Source organism: Canis aureus, chromosome 12, assembly GCF_053574225.1.
Source record: "Canis aureus isolate CA01 chromosome 12, VMU_Caureus_v.1.0, whole genome shotgun sequence".
Lineage (NCBI taxonomy): Eukaryota > Metazoa > Chordata > Mammalia > Carnivora > Canidae > Canis > Canis aureus.
The window spans coordinates 7,187,130-7,202,402 of NC_135622.1; the positions used below are offsets into that span (position 1 = coordinate 7,187,130).

General features: G+C 49.1%; 1 protein-coding gene across 7 annotated transcripts; it reads right to left on the reverse strand.

Moving 5' to 3' along the window:
* Positions 1-161: 161 nt before the first annotated feature.
* LOC144280496 (NBPF family member NBPF6-like) lies at positions 162-14,853 on the reverse strand. 7 transcript variants are annotated; one of them, XR_013348902.1, is made up of 11 exons: positions 14,746-14,853; positions 14,333-14,644; positions 12,945-13,041; positions 11,962-12,175; positions 11,724-11,775; positions 10,577-10,731; positions 9,632-9,822; positions 7,463-7,702; positions 5,064-5,280; positions 1,867-2,152; positions 162-1,341 (listed from the first exon to the last, which is right to left on the reverse strand). XR_013348902.1 is itself a non-coding variant. In XM_077842592.1 (10 exons), exons 6-10 carry the CDS (start codon positions 10,618-10,620, stop codon positions 2,092-2,094), a joined length of 753 nt encoding a protein of 250 aa, XP_077698718.1. In that variant the 5' UTR covers positions 10,621-10,731; positions 11,724-11,775; positions 11,962-12,175; positions 12,945-13,041; positions 14,478-14,644; positions 14,746-14,853; the 3' UTR covers positions 162-2,091. The 7 variants fall into 7 exon arrangements, 5 of the variants coding, with proteins under 5 accessions (XP_077698718.1, XP_077698717.1, XP_077698720.1 ...); XR_013348901.1 differs by having other exon boundaries at positions 1,676-2,152; XM_077842592.1 differs by having other exon boundaries at positions 162-2,152; positions 14,478-14,644.
* Positions 14,854-15,273: the final 420 nt, after the last annotated feature.

Sequence of the window (15,273 nt, forward strand, 5' to 3'; positions counted from 1 at the left end):
ATCAGGGCCCCTTCCTCAGGGACCTCCTAAGTCTCTGGCTCATAAGACGTAGTAGGTGGGAACATATGCTGAAGAAGTGAGGAGGTGCTTCAGGGCATCACTTTCCCCTGCCTTCTCAACCTCAGCTTCTATGTCACTCAACAGCATGGACACATCCACCGTGGACATCAAGCACCACTGACCCATGACCTTGAACTGCCCATGTTTGGGTAGAGGAAGACAACCACAGGCCAATGACATGAAGTCAAGTCAATGAAATCTACAAAGCAATGTTTCATCTTTTTAAAATTGTTCTTCAATTTTAAAAAATTTTAATTCCAGCAACACTCAGGGAGTCCCCATTCCATCACTAGGAGTCATTTAAAGATTTCACCCAAGGAGAGAGGACTGGGGACATTTTGACTTTCGAACAGATGGTGACCATTAAATAAACTTAAGTGTGGATCTGAAACAAAAATCTGGAAATGGAGCAGGTGAGAAAAATAGGATGTAAATGGCATCTGTTTACTGGGTGGAAACAATACAATAAGAGTGCAGGTTAAGACAGAAGAAAAGAGAAAACAGAGTAATGTCAAAACTTTGAGGTTGAGAGATCACTTAAAACTTAGAGACTGGATGTGAAAAGGATGACAAATTAATACGGAACCCAACGTGTCCAAGAACGGTTGGTGCAATGTTCGGCCCTGCCTATGACAAGCTTCCTAAACACCAAAGGCACATGTAGGCCGACATATGTGCACTCACAGAAAACAGAAAATACCACAGAGAGAGGAACATGGTCAGAATTTTTTCCCCATCGAGTAAGTATAGCCTACAAGAGATGGAGACTTTGCATTAAATATGATGAAATCCCAGAATATTTACATCACTTTATATCCATATCCACCAAATCAACCAGGAGAGTGAGGGATTAGAGCATCGAATACAAAAATTCACAAGGCCACAGTGATCGCCAAAACAAAAACTCTAATGATGTAGAGCGGGGAGGGAGTGTGTTCCACGGCACAATGCCAGCCAATACACGTTGTACAGGAACGATAAAGTAGAATCCTTCCAATGTACACACACGGATGCGGTGATGACACACCACAGGGATCATCACAGGATGACAACATTTCAGAGAAAAACTTTGCAGAAAAGGATCTTCATACATTCTCAGAGCTCCACTCACCACATTACTAGTTTTAGAGAGAAAACCATGTGTTCCTGTGAACAGATCTTCGGGCCCCTCCGTAGCACGTGACCCATGCTGCTCTCGCAAGAACGGTGACGGGCAAACTGGCGCTCTCGGTCTCCGGGTGGGCTGAGCTGGGACACACACAGCCTTAACTATGGAGTGCCCTGGCGAAAGGGTTAGGCTGAATTTAATCAGGAGGAATTTAATTTCCTGATCCTAATCAGGATCAGACAACTTCAGGATGTAGACCATTAAGACGGATATCTGACCTGTCCCCTACAAACAAGGAAATGTCACCACCACCAGAGACAGCCACCTAAAGGTGAGGAGATGTCTTGGGCTTGAAAGGACTAAACAGTGACACACTTTTTTAGTCCTTTGGAACCCAAAAGATCTCTTCTCCTTTTTGTCGTCTCTTATTTGTGGTGACAATGACTGTTTGAAGAAAGACAGGCGTCTTGTTCGATGGTCTACATCCTGAAGTTGACTGATGCCTACCTTGTGCTCAAATTCAGGCTAACCCTTTGCGGCCGGAACACTGCACAGTTAATGCTGTCTGCTCCTAGCGCAGCCCATCTGTTGGCCCAGAATGTCCAGTTTGACACGTGCTCTTTTTCCACGTTGCTCCTGAGTCCTCGGGTTCATCGCGGGATGGAATTGAGAGGAGCAAGACTTAAGGTCTCTCAAACCTGCACGTGATCCAGTCAGGCATTGGTCTCCTTGGCGATTTATCACGAGTGGAGGCTGAAGGGCTAGAATTTCTCTCGTCAAACCGTGTGTTGCAGTCAAAATCACAGAGTGGCTTGTGGTTGTGATGTTGATTCTCAGCAAAGGATCCCTTCCGTGCTCTGTTGGGGCTTTTCCGAGCTGCACTGTTTTAGATTTCTTTTCATCAAGTGGAAAATGATGGGGTTCTATGGTAGGATTTCATTCACATGAGGAATCTCTTCTCCTATTTTCTGAGGTACTTGGTATCTGGCAGAGAGAGAGAGAGAGAGAGAAATGGAATGTGAGTCTTTGTCAGATGCTGCTGATAGCTGAGCCTGGAGGGGTGGCTACGTGGTCACGGAGGCCAGGAGCAAGCTGAGCTCCTGTGCAGAGAAGAAGCTGACGGGGGACCCACAAGCAGGCCGAGCCGGAGAGTAGGAGCCACAGGTCAGAAGTGACACCTCACTAAACTTACAGCGGCCTGTGTTGCAGGACCCAGGGACCCCTGTGCTCCACCCAGAAGGAACCTGGTGAACCCAAGCTCAAGGCTGCTGTGAACTTTTGCCAGATCCTGACTACCTCCTCCTCAGCAGCCACTTCATGCTTGAACCTGCTTCAGCAGAAGCCAAGTGGTGGCTTTCTCTTGCTTCCCAGGGAGGGGGGCACTCAGCACCTAACACACATATTCACAAACAGTCTGCCATAGGAAGGAGGGGACCCTTGGCAGACAAACACTCCCCCTTCTCACCCTTGTCCCAGTCTTCTGAGGAGGAGGCCAGGCTATAGAAGGAGTCCTAGAATGTGAGAGCCGGAAGGGGCCTCAGAATGTCCCCAAGTTCAGTTCTGCCATGTGCAGATGAGGAGATGTGGTCCAAGAGGCTAAGGACCGCCCGAGCCATGTGACCTGTTCCTGAAAACCCTGGAGACTGAGACGAGACACAGGCTCAGGCCCTGCCCAAACATGTGGGGGAAGGGAGAAGAAAGCCTCAGTTCTGGAGGTGTGTGCAAGCAGTAGATGCTGTTGGTCACGTGGCCTGACAGGAAGACGCCCAAAGGGGCTGAGGGAGGATCCCAAGAAGGAGAGACTCAAGGGGAATTAACAAAAAGATCAGGGCATGTAGCCATGGCCCTACTCATTTTCACTCAGGTCCACCAACATTCTCTGAAGGTAATGTCCCACAGGATAGAACTTAGGGCATTTCCAGGAATATCCTCCGTAGATGGACTCACCAAATTCTGAAGTGAAAATGAAAAAGCATTAGTTTTATTTAGCTCCCTAGATTGTCATCCCTTCTTTTCCAAACTTTCCCTAAGTAAGAAAGTTTCTCAGTGTTTACACTGGTGTGCAGAAGGGCCTGCAAGTGGATTAACACAGGAGAATGAGACCTAAAATTCCCTACTGAGATTTTGTATAAGCACAAACTTTGATTAAAATATTTTGTTGCAAGCTGCAGTGACTCTGACGGGGGCTTTCAAATCCACTTAGTGACTAGTGAATTGGCGTTTTCAATGTCAGAGGAGGAAAGAAAGCACTAAATTCCTTTATTTTTGATCAGGGAAGAGATTCTATGTTGGACACTGGGTTCCTATGCAGGGTTTTATTCCTCCTGTATCCCATATTATAAAATTTGTGGGAGACTAAGATCCAAAAGAGAGATCATCCATCTAGTTCCTCTGCGTATCTTTTTCCTCTGCTTTCTCTAGGCTGCGGTGTTGAGGGAGGAATGCCGATTCCGTCAATGGCTGATAAACAGCTTTTCTAGGAAGTAGAAGCCACACGGGACCCTTCTGTACTGCTCACGGAGACCCTACTGGATCCATGGCCCTTCTAATTTCTAGGAGCATACTAGTGGAGCTTTTAAAAAATCCTGTTACCCAAATTCCACCTCACAATCTTGAAATCAGAATGTTAAGGTACTGGGAGAAGGCACTCGTGTTAGTTCACAGCTGACTCAGTGTTTCTTTTATCCTAGCATGATTGATTTAGAAGTATTCGCTAAGCTACCCTAATTCACACCAGTGTTTTCTCGACCTCATCTCTTCCACCAGGAGGACACTGTCCCTAAGAATGTTGGTCTTCTTTCTGACAACCTGCCATGAATGACTTTCTTTCTCTGTTGGACTCGATTCTTGTGCATCTCCCCGGCTCTTCCAAAAGCAGCCCGAAGTGAATTCAGTACAATGCTCTAGAATGTTCTCTTGCCTGAAATTCAACCCAGTTACCTTTTCGCTGATTCCTACTGAGCGTGGAGACATGGTGATGACCGCGAAAAGGGGAGACGTCTTGATGCCTAAGCACCTCATGTTCTTTTTTTTTTTTTTTTTTTTTTTTTTTTTTTTTTTTTTTAGCACCTCATGTTCTATTCCTTTTGGAAACCTGGCATTAGCTTCTACCTTTGGCCGATGTCTCTCTAGAAAAGTGCCATTCCTGTCCTCCACCTGATGCCAACTACCATGTCCCCCCTAAGGTGGGGGACACAAAGTTCCCGGAAGCCCCATACGGGACTTCCTTTCTCATCTGAGGCTGAGGAGAAACCTGACTCCAGGTCGCCGAGTGTGGCACTCCCAGCCATGACTCAGGTTCTCATTTAGTTTCTGTCCTGGGGGATCTTTCTCCTCTGTTTTCATACTTCTTATTCACATGGAGAAGATGAGGGTTAAGTGTCATCCGAGGTCAGATTCCCTGAAAGACCCAGGAGGAGAATCCTCGTGCAATGGCTCATTAAGACAATGCTCCTGGGAGAAAGAGGCCATGGAGTTGTGGAAGCGGGGTTGGGGGGAGCTGGGGGGGTGAGGGGGTGGTGGTGATGGCAAAGAAGCCAAGAAACTGTGTGATTTCCGGCAGACTGTTGCGTGATTGGTGACATGTGTAGATGATGCTGCTCTGCTGAGGAGGCCCATGGGGCCTGCTGCCCCCTTGTCATGAGGAGAGGGGAGAGGGCACCTCAGGACAGCCCCAGCAGGAACACAGCAGAGTTCAGATGCAACCAGGTGATGGAGATGGAAGGGCCAGCAGGGCGGCAGCCCTTGTGGGAAACAGAGATAAGAGCAAACAAAAGAAGCACCAGCTATGGGAGCGAACAAAGGAGGAAGAGCACGAACAGTGGTGGAGAGGATGGAGCTGTAATCTGAAGAAGAGCAATAGGAACCCATGCCCCAACAGCACAGATGTGATTACCTCTGCGCCCTAAGCTTGAAGGCGGGAAATCTGCATGCAAGTTGCCCCTGGATGAACTGCAGTTTCCTCTTGATAATCTCGTGTTTCGTGACACCTGGGGCCTTCATGGGGTCAAAGACTTGACACTCACACTGACTGGCCACCGAGCCCTCAGCAGTTTCACCTTCCAGCTTGAGAGTGTGGTTTGTCATGCCCCCGGATGCATCCAAACCCAGCTCTGAAAATAAAAGCACATCAACAGGATCCGTTGTCATTCAGGATCTTTCTGAGCCCCCACCAGTAAGACGTCAAAGAAGGCCAGTGGGCAGGACGAGAGAGGCCATCGGAATGTTCACGAGTGAGGAGAAGCCAATGGACACATTTTGATTATTTCCTGTTTTGTTCATCTTTCTTACCCTACCAAGAGGGCCAGGAGGTCAATAGGCTCGCAATGGATGAAAGTGAAATGGGGAAAAACAGAATTGGTAAAAACAGAGTTACGGGGAAGAGAGACAAAGGCAAGGAAATCATGCTGGAAAGAGTCTGCACTATTAGAGAGGATATTGTAGAGATCTCACCCAAGTCAAAGTTGAAGGGAAGCTTTGGGAAGCAACAAGGAATGAGAAAGCTAGGGAATCTCTCCAACATGCCTCAACATATATTTCATATATGTGCATTATGTATAATATACACACCAAATACCCATCTGTTGTGCCATAAGATATAAATGTGTGTATCTGTATGTCCGTATGTACTTAATGAGTAAATGATTACATAGGGGCTGGGGGACATGCAACAGAGTATTGTAAGACCCCCTTCTTGGCAGTTGAAATTGGAAAAAATACACAAATTCAAGAAGAATGAGAAAAGCTTTTGCAAGAAACAGGTGAGCCTTTAAACATCGAGGAAGAATTACGAGGTGGAGGAAGTGGGAACAACACAGAGTAAAACCATCTGCCTATAGAATGATAGAATGTATTTGCCCCCAATTCATATGTTGCAACGTGATCCCTACTATGATGGTGTTGTGGAGAGAACCCATGGGAGGCAGAGCCCCCCATTAAAGGGATTCCTACCCTATAAAAGAGACCCCACAGAGCTTCCTCACCTCTCCACCCAGTGAGGACATAACTAGAATCAGCCACCTGTGAACCAAGCAGGAAGTGTCACCAGGCACTGAATGTGCACCTGTTGGATTGTGGCTCTACTCAGCCTCCAGAACAGTGAGATATTAATTTCTGACGTTAATAAGCCAACCTGTCTGGGCATTTTTGTTATAAAAGCCAGAATGGACAAAAAAAATCTGGCATGGACCCTGGTTTCCTGCTCAGGTCTCTGTGGAAAGTGAGTCATAGAGAGAGGGACTAAGCCGGCAGGTGGAGTCAGGGCCAGGTCTGTGGGAGCCAAGGAGAGGTGACAGAGAAGCTAGAGGGAGAAGACAATAAGTACCTCAGTTTCTAAGGCCCTTGTCAAAGCTGTGCTTCCCCAAACACTCACTGAGCTCTTTCTCTCGGGCCTCTCCCTGGTGAGACAGTGCTGCTCCTTTTGTTACCTCCATGTGGGTACTGGATCACCTCATTTCTCAGATGAGTTCTGAGCCTGACAGGGGAGCCCCGGGACACCCCAGGCTCCAGGAAGGGACACGTAAAGGGAGGGAGGGTAAAGACACCATGACCCAGGGGAGGGTTGAAAAGTTCGGTCTTAAGGAAATCTGAACAGAGGTGGATCCTATGAGCAGGAGTCTGGGGAGGAGGCGATGGAGATGAGAGGAGATGATGAGCTGGAGGGAAGATGAGAGAAGAGAATGACGTGTGCACTTTATCTAAGAGGGTGGCCCCTTATTTCTTTAGAAAAAGAAAAAAATAAACAAGAGATTGTGTTGTGAGTCAGTATTTCCACCGTGGCTGTGAAAGCTTAACAGGGAAAATTGGCTTGAAGATGTGGAAGAGGAGAAAAATTGGCACACGAGCCTCTGAGAAAGCCAGGGAAGATGGGGTCCAGCCAAAGTGGAGCCGGGGGAAAATTGCTCCACCCCACGTGTAACAATGCCATGAAACCATTTCCCAAGCATTAAAGCACCACAGAGACACAAGAATTAGACATTACAAATTCAGAGATGTTATCAAGCAGTGGTTGTTGGATCAGGCCCCCTAAAAATCACGCTCCAACTTCGATGAATCGGGCACCATTGTCAGGGGTTTCAGATGAAGGTACTGAAGGGAAAATACATAAGAAGATGAATAGCTTGTCCAGTTAAAGAGCCCCTGGACACGGGGCAGAATGGATACTAAACACCAGGCTCTTGCTCACTCCCTGTATTGGAGCATCGTGAGATTTGACCTACCCCCATTGTTGCCTCCAGCCACAAGCCTGTGAGTCCAACATAGAGACTAGAGCTTCCTACTTCCCTTCCCTCTCACCTTGGGAGAGTGGCCTTTGGTCCCCAGAACCCATCTTGGCTGCCAGGCTCCAGATGGTGGGGGAGAGGTCGAGCCTGGCTCTGTTGTCACCACGATCCAACTGCTGGCCCAGCTGCAACTGCAGAGAATTGGCCTCCTTGGTGCTGGGCTGTGGCTGTGCTCTTGAAGTTTGCACCTCTGCCCTTAGGAAAGTCAAGTTTCCCCTCAATAGCCCCCGGTGACAGGGCACCTGCATGGGAGCTGAAGCAAGAAGAGATGTCAATGGGATAAACCCCAGTGTTCCGTAGCTGAGCACTCCCAGAACACCCATTTCTGACGTCCCCGCCCGTCTGTGAGATCACCCTGGGAGCGGGCACAAAGGCAGATATCATGTGTGTGAAGATGTCACCATTATGTCTGTGCCTGGGAACGCTGGGACGGCAGGTGCCCAGGCTGCGAAGTCCCAGAAGCAAAAATCACCTCCTTGACTCCAGAGGGCCTTTAGATGGGCGCAGGAACTCATGCTTATTATCCTGTAACCTTCGTCCTATAGCCTACAGAAAACATTCTAGAGAGGCCTGGGGGCACGGGGAGAAGCAGATGTCAGTGTGTACCCGAAAGATAACAGAACAACGGAAGACGTTTGGCCTTGAGGCTTCAGGTACCACTAGAAAAGGGACTTGGGAAAAAGTACCATGGACCAAGTCAGGAGCACCTTTTTTGGCTCTGGAGCCTGTGGAACTTTCTCATGTACAATTTTTGACTGCCCTTCCACCCACCCACCTGTATGTTCTATTGCCACCCGGAGGAGGCGCTGACAGCTGTAAGGAATGTAGCAGAGGTCTGAGTCCCTTAGGAGATTCCAGGGCCAGAAGTGCTCCAGGGTCAGACTCTGTGGGTCTTCAGGGAGGGCACAAAGCACCCAGTCCCAGCATCACACACCCTTCAGGGAGGTGTGGGCAGCACTCCGTGATCAAACACACTCAGGTTTCCACTGTGAAGGGAGTATGTGTTCTCAGAAAGGGGGCTAACCAGACACTTGCAACACCCTCACGCCAGAGCAGGTCAGCTTCAGTCGGAGCCGTGCCTCCTCCCTGCCATGTGGGCCCTCGGGTGATCTGAAGAGCAAAGAAATTCTGCTAACAATCCAAATACTCTCCCAGAAGGGAAGTCCAAAAAATAGCCCGAGAGGGAACAAATGGGAAATGGGTTTTACTCTGCACGCTTGTGTGACAGGGCCCCCAAGGGGGTCTTGCTCAGCAGGCAGCACTTTTCTGAAGATTATGGAGAGGGGATCGCCTGTGCTGAGGCCAATACCCACCCTAGGTGCACAGGCCACTGATCATTTACACGACATGGTGCCACAGAGAGTAGATACCTGACTGAAACCATATCCACACGTGGAAAAATCACTGATGCTGCACAGAGGGTGCAAAGTACTCCATCCATGGGGATGAAAAACCAGAGCTAGAGCCTTAGCTTCACTGAAACCACAGGGTACAGGCAGGGCTGGGTGCTCAGGATCTTCTATCTAAATGCTACAGAGGGCAGCTCAGGAGCAAATCTTTGGGATCAGCAAAAATATAATAGATGGTGCAAATATGGAGCTGACTGCAAACCTGTGTGGACAGCAGGAGAGATTATAGGAAGCAACGCAACTGGCAATAGAATTTCATGAGTAGCAGAAGACTCTAGTTGATAAAAGAAAGAGGTCTGTTACCCAGGTGTCTCCAGGTGACATAGTGGCGGCTGGGTTTTTGCCTTTTTCCCTCATTTCTCCTCTCTCCTGTCTTGGTACCAATGCCTGCACTGCACAATAGTGAGGGCGCAGGCGGCAGAGGTTAGTCTGGGACAGAAGGAAAGAGAAGTTGTCTGACCCATATGATGCCTTTTCTTATTTAAGGAGGCTCCATACCCAGTGTGGAGCCCAACATGGGACTTGCCTCACAACCCTGAGATCAAGACCTGAGCTGAGATCAAGAGTTGGACACTTAACCAACAGAGCCACCCGGGTGCCCCAGTGTTTTTAAAATTAAATCCAGGAGCAGAGTTCAAAAAAACCAGTATGAGTCTACAAGGCCTGTTGGCAAGCTTGCATCTCTCAGCCTATTTAGGTGGTTGGATAGAAAGCAGAGAGGCTCTCTGGGGCCTCCCCAGGAACTTTCTGGCCCTCACAATGGGAGTACTTACCGTCCACATCAAGACCCAAGAAGAGTTCCTGCTTATCAGATGTGAATGAGGCACTTGTATAAGGCCTGCAGGCGTCTGGCAGGTCATGGCCAACTGAAGGAGTCCAATAAGATTCATCCAGTGAGTCCTGTGGGACTTCATTCTCTTCTGCCACTGGCAGCTCCCTGTGGAGCCTCGTGTTCCAGGGAGTACTGGAAGATGCAAGAAGAAGGTTGAGTCAACAGGGAGTCCCAGCTGGTCTTGGTGGTAGGGAGGAGGGAGTGGTGACAGAAAACAAATGGGAAGTCCCCATAAAGGGACATGAACCAGTCTGCCTCCATCTGGGGCCAGAGTGTGGATGCGCTGGGGATAGATCAGAGAAGTGCTCACAGCAGAATGGGAGCTTATGGGGAAGGAGTTTGAACCACCCAGTGCACAACAGTTACCACATACAGAACACTCAGAAAACAATAAAACCAGCACCAAGACGTTTGCAAACATTTTGTTGAAATTGACAGAAAGCACCATCAGAACCCCAGGCTCCGGCAGCATGGTAGATTCCTAGAAAGCTCCTGTGTCCAAGGCCTACACCCCTAAATACTGAGGCATGAATTTTTTCCTAAATACTGTCTTTGCCATGAGTTCTTGCCAATGTTGTAATGACAAACTGGCAGAGACAGATGGGCATCTCGGGCTGGACCCAACACAAAGAGAGACTGTGAGAGTGCAAGACATCCTGTGATTGCTTAGCATCCTGCATCAGTGAACTCTATTTTCCCACATTTGAGAAGGATCAACAAAGGGGCCTGTACGAGTACCATAGTGAAACAGAGAACAGGGCTAGCGGATCATTGTGTGGGTGTCTGAATGGGTGAAACAGGTACGTGTAGCACTGTCTAGATTTCCCTGGATCCGAGATCACCAGATGTCACCACCAAATTAAAGCCCACGATTCTTCAGAGTTACCTGGGGGCATATCTGGCCTTGGTCTTCTTCCTCCCAATAATCATTATGAAGCCTGGTGGCTCTCACTCCCGTCTTGGAGAATTGAAGGAGTCAAAACACATTCATCCGGTGGGTCCTGGAGGATCCCCTTCTTTTCAACTTCCTGCTGCTCCAGGCTGTGGGAGGTAGGACAGGAATGACAGAAGATCGGACCAAGAGGATCCCACACCATGGCTTCCTAAGTGGTTTTGAGTGGAGTTACAGGGAGTGGTCACAAGAAGCGTATCGGGAGCGGTGAGGGGGGCATTGCCTTGAGAGGGAAGAAGCGATCCATCCAGTAAGAGACAGAGTGTGGCTGCCAAGGGATGGCAGAGCAGCAGCAGCAGATACTCAGTGCACCGGTCACCGAGGGACTGACTAGGAATGAGAGCCAGCCATCCCAGTATGGTACAGTCCCAACGTGAAGCAGAGATGGAGACCAGGCCAGGGGCAACCACCACGTGCCTGGGTTGTGTGGGCTTTAACATAGATTGATCAGGCGGCTACAGCTCTGGAGTCCTCGCAGACTGGAGAAATTTGTGCCTTCTAGGCACCATGGTAATAATAGTGTCACATGACACTGCAAGTTTGGGTTAAGTGCTTCTCTTGGTTTTTCATTTTGCCGGTTGTCTGCTTACCAATTCCTTTGCTACTCACCTGCCCACCAAGGACCTTAGAGAATTGTGTAGGAAATAGATATGCACCTCTTCCTCGTGTTCATTTAGAGGAAAGAATGGGTATTTTGTAGCTACAGGGCATCTTAAGGCTAGTGAATTCATCTTGATCTTACAAGTACCACAGAGACAACAGACGACCAAGTTAACGGGGCCATCCATTGTTTCCATGTCTAGTTTTGCTTCTTGCATCTGGCACTCTCTAGACTTCACTTAGAGTCCTTTCTGAGGCCCTGTGAATTTTTTTTAAAAAAGATGCTATTTATTTATTCATGAGAGACACAGAAAGAGAGGCAGAGAAACAGGCAGAGAGAGAAGCAGGCTCCCCGTGGGGAGCCCAGTGCAGAACTCGATCCCGGGACAGCGGGATCACGCCAAACCACTGAGCCACCCAGGCATCCTTGCCCTGTCCATTTTTACCCACACATTACCGGTGCCTGAATACTCATGGTCACCTTGGGGTGAGTGTTTCTTGTTTTTCTTCATCCTCCTCATCGTCATAATTTTCTGCAAATAAATTCAGAAATGTCCTGTCAACTATGTCCCACATCAGCACTAGACACACAGTGGGCTTATGTGTCCCTAAATTCATAAGGACAGCTGCTGCAAACAGTGTAAGGGCAGGTGGGGAGTCTCCTGTGAGCCCAGGACCTTGGAGCGGCCTAGTGCAATCAGGGCCTGCGGCCGCCTTACCTGAACTGAGCTTTCGGGCAAGGCGCTTGGCCAGCCTGCCTCCCTCAGGCAGCTGCTCTTGGAAACCCTGCCCTCGAGAATGCTCAGGGTCATGGTGGGTGAGGCGGTCCTCGAGGTGCTCATTGAGGTGTTCAGAAATATCTGTCCCTCCCCGTAACTTTTGATACAACCGGTCAGCTCTTTAGCATGATCTTTAATTAGGATATGACATTGCCTAGGGTGGGACAGAGAAAATTTGTAAATGCAGAGTTGAAGCAAAGATTAGAAGAGCTTTTGTGGAGACTTCTGGGAGAACTTCCCCAAGGAGCCCTGGAAGCCGAATTTGGGCATGTGTGTGGCGATCTGCCTGTGGCAGAGAAAGAAGGTAAAACAAGGCCTCCTCTATCAGAGGGCGCTCCTGTGAGCCTCCTTGACATCCCTTGTTACTTCTCTGTCTGTAAAAAGCCAGGTGTCTTCCTAAACACACATCAGAGAGACGTCCCTTGAGCTTCTCACTTAGGGCACACTCAATTTCTGGAAAAACCACATACAGTGCATCATGCACTGAATGGACATGGCTCCGACACAGAAGCATGAACGTAATCACGTAATCAGCTGGCGGGAACTGGCAAGCTCAGGAGAACGGCGGGGTTAAGATGACCGTGTGTTCTAAAAGAAGGGATGACACGCTGTGGTCAGGAAGGTCGTGACGGTGTCAGACAGAAATGAGGGGGCGAACTCACAACATCGTGAACGTGCTAAATGCCATGAACTGTCCACTTGAATTTGATGACGTTGACATGTTTTTTAAAAAGAGAAGCTGGGGCTCTGAGTCACTGGAGTCCATAATCTACCAATTACTGTGGCCTTAATGGTGTTACAACTATTTGTGTAACGTGCCTGCCATGACCGTTTCTGCCCTTCTCCTGGCCCAGGCCCGTTGCTGCCCCAAGTCAGAGATGCCCTCAGCTTCCCTCCAGCCTCCCACATGGAGCCCTCCTTACCTGAGCTGCTCAGCGAACACCTCTGTCCGCTTCCCCTCCTCCAACTGCAGCTTGTCCCCCAGCACGGGTCCAATGATGTCGGTGAGCTCTTTACACCCTGAGAAACAGAGATGCCTGCCTCAGTGGAAAGCTGGACATGCTGCTGTGCTCGCTGCCTTCAAGGGACGGGGCAGGGTCCAGCCCAGGACAAATGTAACCCCGGCAGCCAGGCTCTGCAGTGGGAGCTCCACGCCTCCTTCCTCAGCCTCCCAACTACGGGGCGTGTGATTAGTCCCCGTTTTAGAGCCGAGGAAGGAACAGCCCCGAGCCACAGGCAGTGACTAGACACGGTGAGTAACTGGTATTTGGTAGAGTCAAAATTCACATCCGCTCACAGCGACCCTGATCATGGCCACTCTAGCAAGCCTTGCATTGCAGCCTCTTAAGTAGACACTGAGCAGGGACAGGAAGTAGGCCCCTAGGACGACAGGACTGATGGGTCCCCTGAGCTGGGATTTCTCTGTTGAACAAGTATGCCGAGGGTAAAAATTCATCCAGATGCACTTGTGTGAAGTATAGTGCATAAAGCCAGAAGGATCTGAAAGGAATATGTCCAAATCCTAATAAAGTTTGTGATTAGAAGCAGTAGAATTATGAACAGGGTTTACACAGTGCCAGGCTCTGCTCTAAGAGCTTTTCAAGAAATTACTCAGTACTGTGATTCGAAGAAGTAGGTGCCACAACAGTAATAACCCGGGAAGGCTGGCCCAGAGACCTTGCTCCTCACCCCTGTATTGAGGTACCTCCACTCCAAGCTCTCAAGCGATATCTGTTTTCATCATCTTCACAACAGGTTTCCCACAATTTTGTGATTCGTATTAGGAGAGAGGTTTTTTTTTTTAATTTTTTTTAAACTTTTATTTATTTATGATAAGCACACAGTGAGAGAGAGAGAGAGGCAGAGACACAGGCAGAGGGAGAAGCAGGCTCCATGCACCGGGAGCCCGACGTGGGATTCGATCCCAGGTCTCCAGGACCGCGCCCTGGGCCAAAGGCAGGCGCCAAACCGCTGCGCCACCCAGGGATCCCATATTAGGAGAGATGTTAACAAAACTTTGCTTGTGCTTTCCTGAAAGCTCAGGAACTCTTCACTTTCCTAAATAGCAGGCTTCAATTATTACCTTTCCCTGCATCAATCTTTTTTCATTTTCCCTCCCGTTGCTGTACTGAAAGCCAGTTGTGAGAACATGACAAAAATTAGGGCTCAGAGCATCAGGATTCATTACATCCCTGCAGCCCCCTCCTAAGACCAGGCAGCTGAGCTCCCCATTTCAGGCTGACTGTGGGGGAGGGCCTACCCCCCCACTCTAGCTTGGGGGGTTACTGGGGCCGCGGTCTCTCCCACTCACCCTCATCCTCACTTGGCCACATGTTTCTTGGCCCAGACCTTGACCTGCTCGCCATCCTGCTTCACTGAAGTTTCCCCAGCTTCGGGAGAGATAGATGGAGGCAGCACAGATTGTCTGAAATTCCCTGAGACACCCTCAACCTTACCACTGGGTATCAATTGGTGGCCTCTGCGGGCTTAGGAAGCAGAGCCTGTGCCCAGGTTCCCTCTCAATCTGGTTGATTTCCAGGAGGCTGATTTCTGCCCTTGGATCAGACTGAGGGCCAAGAGGCGCTGCCATGGTGACCAGTGGCAGACGAGGTAGAGCTGGGGACTGGGGAGAAGAAACCCAAACACAGGATGGGTTAAAAACAAGTGAAATCAAGTAAGTTTAATCAGGCCTGAGGGGTGAGGATACAGGAATTCTTTACTTACTATTGGCAACAATTTGGGCAACACCCCAGAGCTCTCGAGAGTCGGTAACCACAACAACAAGCTCTGATGCCAGAGCTGAGAGCTGAAGGCAATGCCCCTCGCTCAGACTCCGATTGGAATGGCAGGGGGAGCACCCAGCATTCCAGGTAACGGTCTGCAGTTGCAATAACAGAATTGGAACGTGGTGGGGATCAAGGAACCTTGGGAGCCACTGATACACAAGGCTGCCTCGTCTCCCTGAAGGTCACCACTGATGGGGACCACCCCTCAGCAGCCACTCTCAATAGCTGTCTACCCTTGTGCTGACACCACAGATCCCATCTCTTTCTAAAAGTATATCTCAGCATAGTTCTCATTGTTCATTCTTGTGTGTGGATAAAGTCATCAAGGCAGATATAGTTTCCCAATAAGTTTTCTTTTTTAAAAAATTTTTTTGTTTGAGAATGAGAAGAGGGGTAGAGGGAGAGACTATGACACGGAGCTCAATGCAGATCATGTCCGTAGCTGAAACTCCCCATCAGATCATGA

Coding starts and splice junctions, on each gene's coding strand:
- LOC144280496 (XM_077842592.1), bottom strand. CDS start 10,620: ATGATTATTGGGAGGAAGAAGACCAAGGCCAGATATGCCCCCAG. Junction 9,823..10,576: donor AAGGCCAGATATGCCCCCAG/GTAACTCTGAAG, acceptor TGCATCTTCCAG/TACTCCCTGGAACACGAGGC. Junction 7,703..9,631: donor CTTGGGTCTTGATGTGGACG/GTAAGTACTCCC, acceptor TTCTTGCTTCAG/CTCCCATGCAGGTGCCCTGT.